General features: G+C 40.2%; 1 protein-coding gene across 1 annotated transcript in view; it reads right to left on the minus strand.

The window, feature by feature from the left end:
• Nucleotides 1–19,753, minus strand: part of LOC113043776 (growth arrest-specific protein 2-like) — a 36,480-nt gene that overhangs the window by 4,800 nt on the left and 11,927 nt on the right. The window contains exons 4-7 of the mRNA XM_026203369.1: nt 7,612–7,753; nt 3,439–3,502; nt 2,702–2,930; nt 2,464–2,571 (exon numbers count right to left, since the gene is read on the minus strand). Coding sequence (XP_026059154.1) covers nt 2,464–2,571; nt 2,702–2,930; nt 3,439–3,502; nt 7,612–7,753 — 543 coding nt within the window. The remainder of the gene's footprint in view (nt 1–2,463; nt 2,572–2,701; nt 2,931–3,438; nt 3,503–7,611; nt 7,754–19,753) is intronic.

Here is a 19,753-nt window from a genome sequence, read left to right on the forward strand (position 1 = left end):
GACAGCTAAAGTTGATCGAATCAAATGACTGAGTTCATGGAGAGAGAGAGTGAAAGCGAGAGCATATTTAATTTGGCTACTATGAATGTCAAACAGTGGACAGGACAATTCTGTGCCATGTCATCAATGTCATCTCAAATAAAGACTGAAACATCCTAAACATTTACTCAGGCCATCCAAGATGCAGATGCGTTTGTTTCTACATTAGACTTGGGGGGGGGGTTCTTATTGCGTGAGAACACTCATTAAACACTGTTTCTAATGAGCTACGAATGCTGTGATCACTCAAGAGAGCTGTTATCAGTTATTACTCCACAGCTCAGGGTAATAAAACACAACTGATGCAGATACACAGTGAGGACTACTCCGATCTAAAGCATCTTTTAGTCATGGGTTGCCTGGTAACAGGATTCCATGGTGAGCAGGCCCATCTCACTAATCAGTTTTTGTCAGTTAGTGTCAGTCCGTGCTGTTATGGGATGCCCCACAGCAGTGTTTGTGTGCATGTTTAACACAGTGATGAACGTTATCACACAGCATAGATAATAAAGTTTCTGCTGCATATCTAGGAATCATGTACAGGGATCATAGGTGCTGCCTTGACACACAGTTAGCAGCACTGTGTGCAAAATTAAGGCATGCATTTAGCAACATGTTAACTTATCTCGAATCAATTGTGAGGGGCTCTATTTTTGTGGTGTGCATATTTGTTGCCTATGAAGAGTGTTTCAGATGAGTCCCGTAAGGTGCTGTTTAATTTATAAATCACTGTAGGCTGGTGTTAGCATTATACAATCATTCTTGCATATACTGTATCCTGTGAAACAATTTTTTTTTTATAAATACATTTAATTTCATTATATTACTACCAAAAATACTACTACTACTAACAATAGAATATTGAACATTAAATTGTTTTTAAAAGTGTTGGCTAAGTCTTTTAACTTAGCAACATGCTAACATGCTACATAAATATCCAACCCAGGCTCACTGGAAAATAAGAATGCATCAATACCGATACCGATACCGATACTGGTATAAGTATCTGCCGGATGAAATGAAACGAGACAACAGAACAAAGAGAGTAGAATTTCATTATTCGAGATTATGGATGTCTAAAAATTACATGTATGTAATTAATATAATGTTGAACATTCAATATTCACAAATGTATACCTGATTGATGCAAAGTACGCAGAGTGAATTGACTGCGTGGCGACATGGATGAGCAAACTTGTCGAGGTTAATATTTCTTTCTCACAGACATGACTGGAGAGATTGTCATTTGTTTGGATATGTCAAATGCAGGTAAGTAACATAAATTACTTGACAGTAAGTAGAGAGAAAGAGAGAGAGAGCACTTCGGTTGCATAACCATGATTGCTGTTTGCTGACTTAGCACACAAATCATTTGGATTATAAGTAAATTGTAAATGTAAAACAATTTATAGGGGCATTCACTACAAACATTTTATGATACACATCAAGCTTACACAACTTTATTTAAAGCTAAAGTGAAACAGCAGCCTGTACATGTCTCTCTCATTCTGCACCAATAATAATATATGCGCACACTTCACATGTTTTGCTTGTTGATGTTAACTGCATTATACTGTATGGGTCGCTTTATGAGTTGAATTTAAGTTGCAGCACATTTCAGATGATAAAAAACAGCAATATTTCAGAAACTATGTTCATAGTTGTTACAAGTTTTATGTATAATATTCCCTTCACTGTTACAGGAAACAGTCTCCTGCTTACAGTACCGAGCCACTTCTTTAATGCACTATTAAATTTAAGACGGAATACAGCAATAATACTAACACTGAAAGTAAACTTGTAAACTTGTACAATACATTTTAATGCAATTAAAAATAAAAAAACTGAATTAAATATCTATTTGCTATGAACTAAGCCAACTAACATTATTCACACTCTTTTGGTTTCTGTGCCCACTGCCCAGTATTTTTTTTTAAATTACAAAAGCAATGTAAATACAGGTATCGGTACACTGTATCGGCAAGTACCAAAAGAAAAGTATCGGTATCGGCCACATTCTGCAAAAGAGGTATCTGTGGGTATAAATGGTTACACAATGATATTTCATTGCTTGTAGTTTCATGGCAGTTTAAAAGTGAAAAAAACAAAATGTCCAGTGACTGCGGTTAAAAACAGTGAATTGCACAGTTAAATACAGTATTATTACATTGTTTGGTGTACATGTTGTACAATCACTGCATTTTAGCTTCCTTTTATGAGCTCTGTGGTGGAAAACTCGTAATTCACCAGATTCACACCTGAGCTGCTCCAAATTGCAAGGGCAGTTCTCGATCAGGTGCGCTACTGAGCAAGTTTACCATGTCAGAAAAGATATTAAATGCATGTAGAGGAACCTTTTTTGAGATATGTAGGCAGAGTTGTTAATATGGCATCTACCTTGAATATGGTTTGTTTTATACTCACTCTAATGAAAAGCATTTTTTCTCCAACACGGTAACGGCCTTGTGATTGTCGTTCTATGCAGAACTTATTTGGGCACTTACAGGGTGGATCTTCAGAAATGTGCTTTACCTGGAACACACGTTACACGCTCAGTTAAAACATTACATTCTCATTGTAAAGGAAATAAACATCTGTCAATCTAAAATTTACAGAGTTACCGATAACAAGAGTGATGTATGAGAAAGTAAATGTAACGTACAGCTGCATCCAGCAGCTTGCCGGTGCTTTTTTTGCTGGAGTTGGTCTTGTTGAATGGAGAGATGGATGGAGAGATGGTTGGAGAGATGGATGGAGAGATGGATGGAGAAACAGATGGAGATTGAGAACTGGAAGTGGGAGGTACAGGTGAGAGCGGAGGTTCAGGCGTCTTCTCTTCCTGTTCGATCTCTTTCTCCAGCTTTATAAGTCCAGGTGGCTCGACCTTATACCTGGCACAACAGTGACCGTTCACAACAAGATGCTGATTTAAAATGAACACTTACTTATCATTATAAAAACAGACAAGCAAGTTAACCACGTTAAGATTCATTTTTGAAATAACAGACAAAAATCTATGTCGATTTGTCGCTTTTGCAAATTAATTTTCCTTTACTTCGCCATTTTGAGACTATGGCTTTTGCCAATAACTAATAACCATACCTAACTAGAACTTGTAGAGACAGTTATATACAGCTTTTTATATCTAGAAAAAATATATCTAGACCTGAAACTATATTACATAAAGGACATACCTTTGTATTATGTTGTCTATTATTATTTTATATTTTACATTATTTATATAATAGAATAGATAATAGCTAATTAGATTATAATTAGATCATAGAAAACACTGTGATCACAACATTGAAACAAGGCATTCTCTGTGAAGTTGCTTTACAATCTGCATTGCGAAAAGCGCTATACAAATAAACTTGAATTGAATTGAATAGAATGTACCTGGATGCTATTCTTCCCAGCTCCAGCAGACATAGACAAACCTCTCTTGGCTGTTTGTGTAAAACTAGAAGAACATAAATATAAACCCATCAGACACAGCACAGCTACTGCATCCTGTGCTGACATACTGTACCAATAATACAACTACTGAGAAACATCCATGTGGTTGAAGGATGAAACCAAGAGCCCACAGAATGAGAGAGAAGATGAAATACTAATTCACTGACAGCTAATGTTCCTTCAGCGGGTTTTTAGCTAACAACACATGCTTCTCATGTGGGATTGTGGAGCACACAAACTACATTGCCCATTATCCAGTGGGTTTAGTGATGACAACACAACACAACACACCATGCATGAAATCTGTAATCTCCACATCAAACCACAGAACATCCCACCTGAACATAACGCATCCTCGTTTTCATTTACCTATTTCTAAAGAGGGAAAAGGAAGAAAAGATGAATAAAGGATTTAGTGTTTTTTTTTTTTTTTTTCAATTGAAGTTTGGTTGAACAGCACATATTTGACCACATCTCACACCGTTCACACATGTGCAAAACTATAATAGCAGTTTTCTTGGTGGACAGAACAGATAAACAAGCACAACACAACACACTCTTGATACATCTCCTATTTCACTGATTTGCATTTCAAATCTCATGGGTATCCAAGCAGATTTTTCTGAACATTTAAATGAAAGTCATGTTAGGACAGCTCTTCTGGCTTGAGTTACTGACAAACACATCTACATACAACACATTTTACCACAAACACACACACATGCAGCTTCTATTGTGTGTAACTCCAGTGGGAGAGAAACAGTTCTTTCTGCACTGCCCTGCTGTACTCCCTAGACGTCCCAATCCTGTCTTTCTCTCGTTCTTTCTGTAGTTTCAGCAAACTTGTTATTCTCTCCAGCTGTCTTGGATATGTGTTGAAAGCAAAGCATAAAGAAGCAGAAGCTGCATAACAATCTACCTGGAGTCTTTGAGTTGAGTGCGTACGCCTGGATCTGACACATGACAGAGAGAAGTCCCGTCCTCTTACACACCATAAAGCTGGAGAAGAAGAGGCCTTTCTTTCACCAGAATAGTTTGTGTCTAGAATACTACAATTCTTCGAAATGCAGGGAAAGAACAAAAGCCAAAGACACAGTTCTCCATTTAACTGACCTTTTCCAATTTCAGTCCATAATCCTCTCAAGTTTCATTATATTTCTGCATAATGGAGTTTTATGTACAGTGAAACAAATTAATCATCACCCAAACATATTAGAAGCATTGCCATGTGACTTTCCAGAAATGTCCTTCAACTGTATTGTCTATGAACCCTTTGTTCGTCATTATTTTCTGAAATATACAGTACAGACCAAAAGTTTGGACACACCTTCTCATTCAAAGAGTTTTCTTTATTTTCATGACTATGAAAATAGTAGATTCACACTGAAAAAAAAAAAAAAAAAAACTTAAACAAAAAGATATGTGGCCATTATTATTATTATTATTTTTTTTTTTTTTGGCTCAGACACAATTTATATATAACTATTAGTTATTAACAATTAATAACTAGCCGGACATACTGAAAGGCTTTTTTCTCTGTTCTGACTGGGAGGTGCTATATGATCCAGATATTGACAGGCATAATGAAATCAGTTCTGCTTATGTCAAATTCAGTTTAAGGCTGGATCAGAAAAAGCTTAATCAGAAAAAGGAGAGAAACTCTTTTTTTGTTGTTGACACAATTAAAAAATTGTGGTTTAAGGTAAGGTACTTAACTAATAGAAAACCTAAAATGATAAGTATGCAAGTTATAAATGAAGAAGAGACATTGGCAAATGAGCTTTAGTGGTTAGGGTTATAAACTTTTATTGTGCGTTTGATGTTAATTTTCATGACTGTATCAATGTTTTGGGGGCTATTAGGATTGACGATTCTGTTTCTAAACCTTAAGTGAGTTTAATTATTTTAAGGTTGTTGAAGATCTTGATATTAAAAAGTCAACTGGCTCAACTCAAAGTCAATTTTATATAATCGTTTTGCTTTCATCTTGAAAACCTTTGCTGAGGAATATGCGGATATTTTTCAGCGGTCTATTGATTTACATATTATTCCTGATATTTGAAAAAAAAAAAAAAGTAATTATACCTGTCCCAAAAAGACATGGGGCCGTATTCATAGAGAATCTTAATGCAAAAAGTAGCTCCTAGTGACAAAATTCTAAGAAAATTCTAAGAAATGTGGGCGTTTACTCTTAAATTTAAACAAAAAATCCTAGTAAAGAAAAAAGTAATTCAGAAAGCATCTTAACCCTTAAAAGACCTCTTAAGGTCAATCTTGTTTGGCGCACAGACAAAGACTTTTAAGAGGCTTAAGAGTTTCTTTAGCGGAGGAGAAAATGTCAGAAAGATGAAGAGGCAGAAGAAATGTGTTGCAGACAATGGATGACAGTGAGTTAATAAGACGCTATAGATTAGATCGTGCAGCGATCATATTTGTGACTGATCTTATTAGAGATGTGCTAACATCTCAGACACAGCGCAGAAATGCCATAGCGCCAGAAATTAAAGTAATCACTACATTACGATATTTGGCAACTGGGAAAATGCAACAGTGATGAGTTGGGTCTGTCACAACCTTCTGTAAGCAGAGTGATCACACAATTACAGCACTTTCAGAACATCTTATGGTGTCGCAGTTCATTTCGTTTCCACTGGACGTTCCCATCTTGCAGGCTCAAAAAACTGCATTTATGAATATAGCAGGCTTATAGGTGCGCACAAACAGGGGGAATGAACCATTAATAGTTTGTGCTATACGCTCACATGTCTGCTTGTCCCGTGCCCGAATTTTCCTTTAAGGATGGACTTGTGTTCATCCACTAACTGGGCTAACAGTAAACACTGTTCCTCTGTCCAGTTTGGCTTTCTCGCCCTTCTTGGTTTTGATTCCATGTTTGATACATTAAAACCAACATTCAAACCGCCACTTAAATAGGACAGCAATCACTGTAATTGGAAAGAGTGGAACAATTTTTATCATTCTAAGCCAATCAAATACCTTATAGGAAATTAAAAGCATGGTAAATAAAAAAAGGATTTATATACACACATGTAATGTATTTGTGTATGTGTGTGTATGTGTGTGTGTGTGTGTGTGTGTGTGTGTGTGTGAGAGAGAGAGAGAGAGAGAGAACAGTCAAATATGAAAAATTATGCATGTAAATTCAAAGTGAAGGATTAGAATAGACCCTATACTTAAAATCACTCTTTTGTTCCTCCTTGGACAACCAACCAATCACAGTCTTAAAAAGATTGTGTCATACATAGCAACGGGGTCAACCGCGCCTCCTCACTAAGATGAAAGTTTTTGTCTTTTCCTTACTCAGAATTCCTCTCAGATCCATCCCGAATCGCTCTTAAGCTAAGACTCCCACGTAAAAGTTTTTAAGCTAAATTAAGAGTTTTCTGAGACAATTCTTAGAATCATTATGAATACGGGCCCAGGTCCTTAAGAGTAGCCTAGCCTATTATCGGCCAGGCGCCTTAACCTGCATTGTGATGATTTGTTTGGAGGATTATGGTGAGGAAGCTTAAAGAAAAGTTTAAGGACATCTCGATCCATATCAAATTAATAGGGTCACTTTCACTGATGATACTACCCTTACTGTGGTGTATCATGTTTCAATGTATCCAAGGTTTATACCAGGCTGTTCTTTCTTGATTTGAGCTCTTCTTTTAATACCATGCAGCCAAACCTTGATCTCCAAGCTAAATAGTATAGCTGTTAACCCATAAATGTAGCATCAGTGTGTTTCATGCATTTCTTACTTATAGGACTTGAGTCAAAATCAAGCAGACTCTCTCTGAGTATAGGTCTATTAGTAGTGGTGTCCCCCAGGGGTTTGTATGCTCACCACTCTTATTTACACTGTAAAAAAATGAATACAAGAGTCCCCATCCTGGGAATATTGTTGTAAAACTCTCAAACAATACTGCCATTCTTGGTCTACTCTATAAGGATGAGGACATTCAATATAAATCAGGCAACTCCTCTCACTGAGCAACAAATGATAAAATGTGAATAAAAGACAATGGCAAAATATACTCTATATACCGTACTATTCTTCTAACTCTTTGTTGCTGTGTGAGAGTTGGATTTGTTTAAAAGTCTTACCAAGCCCATCTGATTCAAACAGGCAGGTGTCATCCACGCCCACCTCTCGACACCATGACAGGAAGTTGGCTGTGTTGTCCCTGGCAAAAAAGGAACCGGATGCAGCACTGGCTCGGCAGGGAATCCTGCGGCTGGGGATCGACTGAAAGAGAGAATTTGCCTGTGTTACTCAGTGCAAGATATTTGCATTTAAAATGTCTCACATGCAAGAGGAATGTTCCTGAACAGAAGGGTGGCCAATTCTAAACACTCCAAACATTCAAAGGCCAAGAACATCAAGGAATAGTTCACCAAAAATTAGAAATTCAGACATATTTTAGTTACCCTCATGTCGGTCCTATGCTGTAAGACTTCTGTTCATCTTTGGAAAACAAATGAAGCAAGCATGTTTCAGCAAAAACATGCTGAAACATGCTTCCATGTTTACCATGTTTATATGTGGATAAAAGCATAAATGAAATCCATTTATCATATAAAATGAATGTGTATCTATAAGATTTGAATTAAACATCTTGATTGATATGGATTAATGTACTGAACATTCAGTGAACCATTTAATGCCAGTATGGAATCTTGCATTGTTAGAAGCCAACCAAATGCAAATGTCAAGTGTTCGTGTAACAGGCCAACTAGGAAGAGCTGTAAGGGTTAACCTCACTTCAACAATTTCATGAGATGCACTAATTACTGATGCTAGAGGCTGTGGTCTTTAGCATCCTTGTTGGTGCGGCCACCTCCCATGCTGGAATTACTGCTCTGAGCAAACATGGCAAGCAGAACTGTAGGGGTTACATTGGTGTGAGGTTGGAATGAGGTTTGTGAAACAAAGGCTGTGTGAGTAAACCTCACTCCCCTGATTTCAAGAGACACATTAGCGACTGTTGCTAGAGGCAGAGATCATTTGTACACCCGCCTCCTGGAAATGCTGGTTATAATCCCACTCAGACCGAATGAGGCAGGGTTAGACTCGCATCTGTGTTTGCGTATTAATTCATCTAACCTTTCAAAATCATAGTTAGCTGTCTTGCTAGAGAGTCAACATAGCTAACTTCTAAGATATTTTAATTAAATGGAACCTGTTAAGTGAAGTACAAGATTCAATTCACAAGTGGTTCCAGTAGAGTTTGCAATAAGCAATTTGCTAAGCTAATGACTCAGTTAAATTAATAAGCATAAGAAAAATATAACTTTTGTTAACAATGGGCAGTTTGCTATTACTGACAATTAGTTCTGGTAAAACTGGCTATACTTGGCAATCATGTTGTTCAAATCTTGTGTGTACATATCATTTTGGAAATTACATCCATCCATTCTCTGATCTGATTCCATTTTCAACACACTAATTATTTGAAATGCTGTCTAGCTCTTGAAGCAGAGCTCCAGATCTTGTTCAGTATTAAATGCATAGAAAATATGTTCAAATGTTAAGACAAAACCACATGTTGTATGTATGTCGGTAAAGTTGAATTAATTAATTAAAATTTTTTTTTTATTTTTTTTTACTTGACCAAATAAATCAGGACAGAATGTAACTGGCCATGGATTTAGGGGTTTTAGAGAAGTTTTTGAAATTCCCTTTTTCATCTCTCCCCCTCCATTTCCTTTCTCACTCAGTTTTCCCTACAGTTTAGTGCTGTTCTCCTTCAAGAGCTGTGTTGAATGCTTTGGGAATGCCCCAGGCGAGATCCGGTACTGAAGCATGTGTGAAATCAGTCTAATAAAGAAGCGAGACGTCACGAGCCAAGTGAAGTGAGCAACCAGGAAGCATAAAGGTGCATCTGACACAAGCACATTTTAGCTTCTGCTCTTCAGCGAGCGCGTAAGTGTTTGTGTTGCATAAGCACTTCAGTCAGTCAGTATTTCTCTGTAAGAAAGCGAGACAATGCCCAAGTGTAAAACCAAATCTGATGTGGAGAGCAGGCAGCGTTTCAAGTCCTGGGTCCTCCCTGCCCACACTATCTCTCGGGTGGGGATACACATGATCTGTCGTCTGTTTGGTAGCAGAGCACTCAAGGGCAGCCCTCGAGGGGGGCTATCGCTGAGGCACAGCAGCTGTTATTGTGAGAATTGCAAGTGGATTTAGCGGAGGGATCCGCCCCGTGGTTTCTTTCCCACCGGAGAGAAACCACGACCACACAACCAGACTACAAGCCCACACCGTGGAACTGTGACAGCAACATCTCTCTGGTTAAAAGGTGAACACCTGCTTCACTTCAGACTGGTCCAGCTGGGGCTCAACACTTCACTGTGCAACTGGCTGTCTGACTTTCTGACTGGAAGACCTCAGGCAGTACCGAGAACAACACATCCAGCACCATCACACTGAACACTGGGGCCCCCCAAGGATGTGTGCTGAGCCCCCTCCTCTACACTGCGCTGATCCACAACTGCACACCATCACTCAACTCCAGCCTCTTCATTAAGTTTGCAGGTCTCATTAGCATTAGAGATGAGACCAACTACAGGAGCGAGGTGAGCTGCCTGGCCGTGTGGTGCAGTGACAACAATCTCTCTCTGAATGTGGAGAAGACGAAGGAGATTGTTGTTGACTCCAGGATAGCACACACTCCTCTGTATGCTCCTCTGACCATCAACGGTGCGACTGTGGAGACAGTAAGCAGCACCAAGTTCCTGGGTGTGCACAACACATAGGACCTCTCCTGGACTGAAAAAACAGCAGCACTGGCCAAGAAATCAAAGAATCATCTCTTCTTCCTCCACAAATTGAGGAGAGCCAGAGCCCCACTCCTCATCATGTACAGCTTCTACAGAGGCATCATCTAGAGCTTTCTAATGAGCTGCATCATTGTGTGGTATGCACTTGCAACGCCTCCTGTCGGAAGACTCTACAACTCATAGTGAGAGCAGCGGAGAAGATCATTGGTGTCCCCTCCCTCTAGTACCTTTACGAAACCTGTCTCACCCGCAAAGCTCTCTTCATTGCAGGTGATCCCACACCCGCGTCACACAGCTTCTTCAGTCTGCTGACATCAGGGAGGAGACTGTAGAGTCTCTAGGTCAGGACAAGCACTTGGGGTCACTTAATCTACAGTGATATTGTTGACTTGATTGCAAATAAATGCACAGACACTATTTAAACTGAACAGAGATAACATCACTGGATTCAATGATGAACTGCCATTAACTGTCACCCCCCAGATCCCACATCCTTCCACTCCCTCCCCACTAACATATGATGACATGCACCAGTCACTTTGTGCAGCATTGGTCTGCTCACTACCTCATTCAGCACAGAACTGACATCATTGTACTACCTCTTCAGACAGTTTAAATAAAAGAACTGCTCTTTGAGCCTTTTGTCACTTTAAACAGACTGTTTGTTCACTTCACTGGTTTGCACTCTATCTGCCATGTGCCTTGCACTGCTTTATTTAACTTTATTTGTATTTTTATTATTTTTTACATTATTGTAAAGTTGTATGTTATATTTGATATTTTATCTAGATTTTTAGGCTCTACTGTTTGTGTTATCTGTATGCACCACGGGTATGAGAGTAACGCAATTTCAATTGTATGTACCGTATATCTGGAAGAATTGACAATAAAGCAGACTTGACTTGACTTGAGAGAGAGACAGGCATTTAATCTATCTTCCTCCAATGAGGTTGATGTGATGAGCATCGACATCGAGGAGACTCGCCACCACAGTCCCTCACATATGAGGAGCTAGTGGAGGTTGTAACTCGTGCTGTAGCCAAGCTAAACATCAATTGGCCAGCCATGAAATAGGACACTTGTCCCAAAGGAAGACTGGATGAGTGCTTCCTTAAAGCCAGACTGCAACCTTCACGCCATGGTCTTTAATTTTCCCCCGATCTCCATGACCAGGTATCGATATTGTGGGAGAAACCCTACTCAGCCCGACTCTTCGCCAACAGTCACCAAGTACTCTTACATCATAGGGCTGAATGAGAAGGGTTATGGGGCAATGCCAGTGGGGGAGCAGACACTCTCGAGCAATATCTATCCCCATCATCAGCATCATCCCTGAAGGCTCCCACCAGGCCAGTAAAATTGACATTCAGCTGGTTGGTAAAGCTTGGCCGGTGGCAGGTGAGGCCAGTGCATGTCGGTGTTGCAGGTGTTCCATGCCGGCCTGCTAAAAGAACTGGATGATGGGGGGAAGAGGAATCCGACATAATCTCTGAACTGCATCGGGCCACCAAGGAAACGGCTATAGTCACTGTCCGTTCCAAGGCAGCTCTTGTGGCTATGGAGTGACACCTGTGTTTGAATTGAATTACAAGACAAGAACAGATTCTATACAAACCCTGCTATCACATTCTGGTGGTTTGCTTTCGAGGGTGAATCATACCAGTATCATGTTTTTCCATCTGGCCAATCTCTCACCCTGCACTTTCATGAAGTGAATTGAAGTGTGGATGCTGCCCTGGCTCCATTGTGATTCCAGAGTGTCGCATACTGAATTACATTGACATTTGTTTAATATTAGCTCATTCAGAGCAGATGGCAGCTCAGCATTGAGATGTTGTCCCCGCCTATATGAAAGAGCTGGGGTTAAAGCTAAATGTCAAGAAAAGTGTGCTTTCTCCACTACAGAGAACCACTTATCTGGGCGTGGTGTGGGATTTGACAACAATACAGGGCACAGTTACAGGGCAGACCTAAGGAGACATCATGTGCTTATCCACACAGAAAACATGTCGGCAGTGTCCTACATCAACAGGCAGGGGTTTCTGCACTCGTGCCCCTTATACAGGTGCCCAAGAAACTCCTGAGGGCTTAGGGAAAGTTCCTCTCACTAAGAGCAGTATACATCCCAGGGAATCTCAATCAGGGAGTAGACATCCTGTGGAGACAGGGACTGAGGCCCGGACTATTCCAGACTATGGTCTCACATCGAAAAGAACTTTAAATCCATATTCCATTCTGGACCATGATGTGGTAGCCTCACAAATAAAGAGTCCTTCTAAATTCATACAATTACACTTAAACTCTTAGCATCAGTCCAAACATAGGCCATACATACAGACATGTACCATCTCTGCAAAAAAATTGTGTAAGCTAAACCCTTGGTAAAAATAAACTTGTTTCACACTGTACAGTTAACCCTGATATAACAAATGTAGGCAAAAACTTTAATTGGACCTACAGTATACATAAACGTTAAAAATAGCAGTACTATTTAACCTACTAACTTAAAAAAAAAGAAAATATGGGGAAATTCTGGGAACATTTTATAATTATTGTTATTTGTTCATTTCTGTGCCATCACAATGTTGTGGGCGTTTGTTAGGCATTGATATAATGTTGTCAAGTTGTTCTCAGTGTTTTTAGAGCATTGCTAGGTAGCAGTTAGGATCTTCGGGATTGCTGCTAGGTGGTTACATGTTACTCACATGGTCCAAGTCAACATAGACCACTTTACAGTAACATGTCTATGATGTTACGCTCTCTGTATACAGTCTCTCCATTTTAAGGGATTTATAAATATCATGAGACAGTAATGGTGAGGTTGCACTTTAGTCAAAAACACTAATGATTCCAAAGATTGGTTTCTGAATGGATCCGTCTTTGAATAATTGTAAAGTATTGACTGAAAGGATTTTTAGAGCCTAAAAATCTAGATCAAATATAAAATGTATATACAACTACACAATAAAGAAATGTTAAAAGACATATAATGAAATAAAAAAATAAATTAAATAAAGCAGCACAAGGCACATGGCAGATAGAGTGCAAACAGTGAAGTGAACAAACTGATAAACTATTTTTAATGTAAAAAAGAAGCTTATTCAGTCTGATTATATTGACAAAGGGCTCAAGAGCAGTTATTTTGTTTAACTGACTGATGAGTTAATAGAATGATGTTAGTTCTATGGTGAATGAGATAGTGAACAGACCAATGCTGCACAAAGTGACTGCTGCATGTCATTGTATATGATGCAGAAGAGGGATGGGGGGGGGGGGGGGGTCGAGTTCTGGGGCAAGTTCAGCTTCCTGACAGCCTAGAGGATGAAGCTGTCCTTCAGTCTGAAAAAGCTGTGTGAGGGGTGGGTGGGATCACCTGCGATGCAAATGGCTTTCCGAGTGAGACAGGTTCCATAAATGTCCTGGAGGGAGGGGAGAGAGATAGGGATGTTGCGCTGACAGATTTTTTCCACCGGTTAATAGACGTGTAAAAAAAAACGGTAATCCGGGGTCACCGGGGTTGCATGTCGGGGATTTCGGGTGGCCGAAAATGCGGTCGTGCAGACGTGCACACGTCTTAACTTACTTTCACTTTAATTAGCGGCAATTCAGTAGCATTTGTTTGAACTAATCATGGGTTAATTTATTTTATTCTTAATAAAAATACACAAAACAATAAGATACTCGCTTGTATTACACACATCTTTATTGCAAAATGAATAATAACTTAACACACCATGCAAAAACTAAACAAAAGCACTTATGAAACACCTTTAAAGTGCATTTATTAACGAAACGAAACACTGCACACATCCTGCAAGTATCAAACAAGAAATTATATACAAACATTATTTGCATATGTATTTCGTCACTGCGTCAGTGCACGTGTTCCACCTCGCACTGTCCCTTTTATATTTTGTGCATCGCGCAAATGCACCACTTATCGAAGGCTGTGTTTGTGTGTCAGGCTTTTGTGGTCGATTTTTTGATTCATCTTGGCCGCTTCATTTGTGTGGTGTGCTTGAAGATGTGCGTGTAAATTCGAAGTGTTACCTCCGGATGCTGCCACTTTCATCAGGCAAAGTTTACAGGTTGCCCCGTTAATGTGTTCAGGTTCCCTGTTGGCATTTGGTTTGAATCCAAAATATTTCCAAATAGGTGCTTTTGCATTTCGCTTTGAAACCAGATCTTCCGCCATCCTTTGCCAGTTAGCTCACCTCACTCTCCTCAAATGATAAATGAAATCGGACACCTGCTGCTTTACTGCGGCGCTCGTTCGGCTTATGCTAAATTACGAAGGCACGTAGTCACTAACTGAATTAAGTGCTTTATTGCTATAGGCTAAAACTTCAACACGATGGGGACGGTGCCAGTGGTCAAGTGCTATGACCGGAAGGTGGGTTAAACACCGTGTATCACCGGTAACACCGACTATCGCAACAAGCCTAGAGAGAGACCAATGATCTTCTCAGCTAATCTCACTATGAGTCTTTCGGCAGGAAGCGTTGCAGGCCCTATACCACACAGTGATGCAGCTCGTCAGGATGCTCTCGATGGTGCCTCTGTAGAAGGTGTACATGAGTTTGCGGAGGAATTAAAGCCGCTGCTGTGATTTCTTGGCCAGTGCTGCTGTGTTTTCAGTCCAGGAGAGGTCCTCTGTGATGTGCACACCCAGGAACTTGGTGCTGCTCACTCTCTCCGCAGTCTCACCATTGATGGTCAGAGGAACGTGCTGAGTGTATGCACTCCTGAAGCCAACAACAATCTCCTTCATCTTCTCCACGTTCAGAGAGAAATTGTTGTCACTGCATCACCCGGCCAGGCGGCTCACCTCACTCCTGTAGGTTGTCTTGTCTTTGTTGCTAATGAGACCCACCACAGTCATGTCGTCTGCAAACTTAATGAAGAGGTTGGAGTTGTGTAACGGTGTGCAGTCGTGGGTCAGCAGAGTGAAGAGAAGGGGGCTCAGCACACATCCTTGGGGGGCCCCAGAGTTCAGTGTGATGGTGCTGGATGTGTTGCTGCCGACCCGTAATGCCTGAGATCTACCATTCAGAAAGTCCAACAGCCAGTTGCACAGCAAAGTGTTGAGCCTCAGCTGGACCAGTTTGTAAATGAGCTGTTGAGGGATGATTGTGTTGAATGCTGAACTGAAGTCTATGAACAGCATTCTGACGTATGAGTCCTTTTTGTCTGCTGAGTGCTGAGTGGACGTTAGTGGCGCTGGCATCATGGGTCGACCGGTTGGACCGATATGCAAACTGGAAGGGGTCCAGGGAAGGGGGGATGGGGGGAGGGCAGACTTGATGTATTGCATTACTAGCCATCAAAGCTCTTCATGAGGATGCGAGTAAGTGCAACATACTATATACACAAGGCAACCCCCTCAGTGGAGTACATCAGCCAACATATGTAGCCATTTTACACAAAGTACAGCAGACATGCTCGCAGAGTTTGAAATAATATATTGTTACAGGGTGGCCTGAAACATTTGTGCAATGTTAAGACATTTTAAATGAAACTATAATAAAAAAATATTAATTAAATTAAGCATGCAGTCTATTGAAGTCGTATTACTGTTTGAGAGTTTGGTAAGCATTGCCACTTTTATATACAGCACAGTATATATATTTGTTGACAAAATAATTATTAAATTAAATAATTTAAAATTAAATAAAACATATGATTTGATGTTTGAAATTTATAAATAGTAGAAATTTAATAAAAATGAATAAAAACTACATAGATCTGATAATGTTTAAGTGGAAGTACCATAATCGACAAATGGATAAGCTGAGCCATGTGCCATCTGAAGCTGGAGAAAATTATACAAACAATAAGAGGGTCTTTTAGGACATTTTATAATATCTAGCAGCCTTTCCTAAATGTTATTGTTGAAATGGAAGCAGACAACATAGAATGTAAAGGAAAGAATGGAAACTTGTACTATGTATGTTTACTTCATTCTATTTATTTTTTTATTTATGGAAATTCGATTACGTACAATGTCTTTATGTCTGGTGTTTGGGGGATGGGGGGTTCAGAGTATTCAGGGTAAAGAATGGGAGTTTTTTATTAACAAATTCAAACAATAAACACTGTTACCCCATGGTTAAGTGACCAAAACCAATGACAATGGTATGCGACCCCTGACTTTTTGTGCTATACAAAGATTTGTGATCACGGACACATATTTCGATTATCAGCAATCCAAGAATGGCTAGACCTGGATAAGATCCAACCTGAACTACTCCAATCTGGTGTCCAGTGCATTGTTGACGCCCTGATGGACCTGCTCAATGCTTGCTGAGCAGCCAAAGCAGTCACTGAGGAATGGAAATTAGATGTGATCATCACGCTCCCCCAAAAAAGCAATCCCTTCTATTGGTACCTGCAAAGGTATTTTCCATTGTCCTTCTAAACCACCTCTGAAGAGCTGTTGATGCCTGCCTTAGATCAATAAGTGGGATTTCAAAGTGAATGATTCTGCATAATGTGACTGAACAATCGCAGGAATACATTTATACCTGAACTTTATAAACTTTGTCAAGGTATTTGACTCAGTCCACCGAGAAACGCTATTGAAGATATCCCAGGCTTACAGAATTTCATCATGATTTGTTGACAACTTTCACAACCTTTACCAAGGCTCTCACTGCTGTGTACACATGAAAGAAGGGGTAACTGATTTCTTTACAAACAAAACTGGCTATGTTATTCCGTCTTGTCATCGACTTTAATGCCCGCCACTCCATCGACTGCCAACACTGGCATACCTTGAACAGTTAGCAACCTCTTCTTTGCCAGACTGCTGGAATCTTCTTAGGCCAACCATGGTTAATCAAACATCATACAGTGCTGTCCTTGCAAAGTGGCAAGATCCTGAATTGGGGCTACTTCCCATCTTGTACTTTCCAGATCCATCAAAAGCCCGGTTAAACAAAAATCTGTGAACATTTCTGAATGCTGCTCCCACTTCAGTAGTGTGTTGTGCTCTAAGCAGGCATCTTAACTGCCCGGGATGGTGTAATCATTCTCATACTGAGTGTACCAGTGCCCAGAGGAAAGATTTACCTACTGTCCATCCCAGAGCGGAAGGCCATGGAGAAGAAAATACAGAAAGTCCTTCTGCAAGGATATATCCAACCAACCACCTCCCCTGCTGCTTTCAGATTTTCCTGTGGCCAAAAATATGGAGGCTTGTGGCCCTGCATCAATTACCATGCTCTCACCAAAATCACCATCAAATTCTGATATCCCTTCCTCTTGTCCCTGCAGCTCTAGAAAAACTTCGCAGCACAAAAGACCAGTCAGACCTCTGCAGTGCCTACAATTCAAAAGGAGATGAATGGAAGACCGCTTCTGTACATCAAGATGGAGAAATGTCAGTTCAAGTGGTATTCAAATCTAATTTCTTGGCTACAACATCAGTCAACAAGTCTCTGTCCTGGTCTCCAACAGCCACAGAGGCTTTTGAGAAGCTGAAGCTGCCCTTTTGCACAGCACTGCTATTAGTCCATCCTCCCCCTGACAAACCCTTCACCGTCAAAGTGGATGCATCCACCACATAGCAGTGCTCTCCCAGCAGCAGGAAATGTAGCAAAAACTCTGTCCATGCACTCTCTTCTCCCAAATCCAGCCAATCCAGTGGAAATAATGAATGAATGAATTAATGAATGAAGCATTTATATAGTGCTGTATTGTGTATTGCTGTACACCAAAAGTGCTTTACAATTATATGGGTGGATCACACCTAACCAGTGTGCAGCATCCAACTGGATGATGCGACTGCAGCCAAAGCACAATGTTGCCAGTGCACTCACCACACACCAGCTATATGTGAAAAGGAGTGAGAGATCGAGCCAATTCAGTGGATGGGTATTACTGTTTAGGAGGGAATTTGGCCAGGACACTGGGGTTACACCCCTAGGCCCGTATCCCTAAAGAATTTTTGTGCAAAAAGTGGCTCCTAGCGGCCAAATTCTAAGAAAATTCTCAGAGTCATGACGTTTTCTTAGAATTGCCCCTAAAAGTGACACGAAAATCCCAGTTAATATAAAAGCTATTTCTCAAGATTCCTAGCACTTAAAAGGGCTCCTAAGGCGAGATCTGCTAAGAGCAGGGAAGAGGACTTTTACTGGCTTAGGAGTTCCCCTAAGCAGCTGCCCAAAATGGCCAACAGAGGAGGCAGGAGAGATGTCCTGCAAACACTGGATGACAGGGAATTATTGAGACAGGGAACAATTACTTCACCAACTGGGCCAGCAACAAACCTTGCTCCTCAGTCCAGTTCGGCTTGCGATTCCTTTTTTTCTCCATTTTCTGTGTTTGTAGGATATTTGTTAACAAGCCTTCATAAATAGACCAGCCAGCAATCACAGACATTGATAAAAGCTGAGCCGTGTTACCCTCGTTAAGACCACACTGAGTTGTAACGTTGTAATTTCTACTTCATTAAGGACAGCCTCTTGAGATAGGCCATCTTGTTTTCAATGGGGTCCATATGGGAGTGAATGTACAAAATATGCCAGCTAGGATATTAATATGATCAAATAAGACACTAATCATTATTTGAACAGGGTGTAACGAGCTTAAGTTTTCACATATTTTAGATTCTAATGTTAGGCTATAACCCCTACAGCTTACTATTCATTTTCCAGATATTTTCTTGAATGTGAAACATTATTTACAATTACAGTCTGCATAAGATTAAAGTGTATAATTATGTTTATTGATTTGAGGCTACATCCTTTGCTCATTATCACCAAAAGTTCATTTTCATCAAACTTGTAGGATAAACCAATCACGGCTTTTGAAATGATGACTCATACCTAGCAACGGGGTCAACCACACCTCCTCACTAAGATAGGATTTTCCATCCATTCCTTGCTCAGAGTTCACTGAAAATGTTCTGGAATGACTTCTAAGCTAAAACTCCTGGCAAGGAATTTTTAGGTTAAGTTAGGAGCTCTCTGAGAGTATTCTCAGAATCTTTAGGGATACGGGCCCTACTCTTTATGAGAAGTGCCATGGGATTTTTAATGAATACAGAAAGTCAGGACCACTGTTTAATTTCTCATTTGAAGGTTGGTGTTTTTTACAGTGTAGTGTTCCTATCACTATAATGGGGCATTAGGACTCATACATACCACAGGGTGAGCACCCACTGCTGGTCACACTAACACCTCTTCCAACAGCTACCTAGTTTTCTCAGGAGGTCTCCCATCCAGGCACTGACCAGGCTCGACCCTGCTTAGCGTCAATGGCCATCTAGTCTTTGGCTGTTTGATGTTATGGTTGTTGAAAGTCCAGTGTTTCCAAGAATGTTCCACTCATTCACCACTCTGTCCTCATGGTCTTCAAAATGTTCCCAGATCCCAAAGTCTCAGTCTAATACAAGCTTTACATTATTCAGTAGACATTGGTCACCCTAGGGCCAGTCAAACCTTCTCTCTATTATGAATTTTTT

Source organism: Carassius auratus, chromosome 25 (genome assembly GCF_003368295.1).
Source record: "Carassius auratus strain Wakin chromosome 25, ASM336829v1, whole genome shotgun sequence".
Taxonomy (NCBI): domain Eukaryota; kingdom Metazoa; phylum Chordata; class Actinopteri; order Cypriniformes; family Cyprinidae; genus Carassius; species Carassius auratus.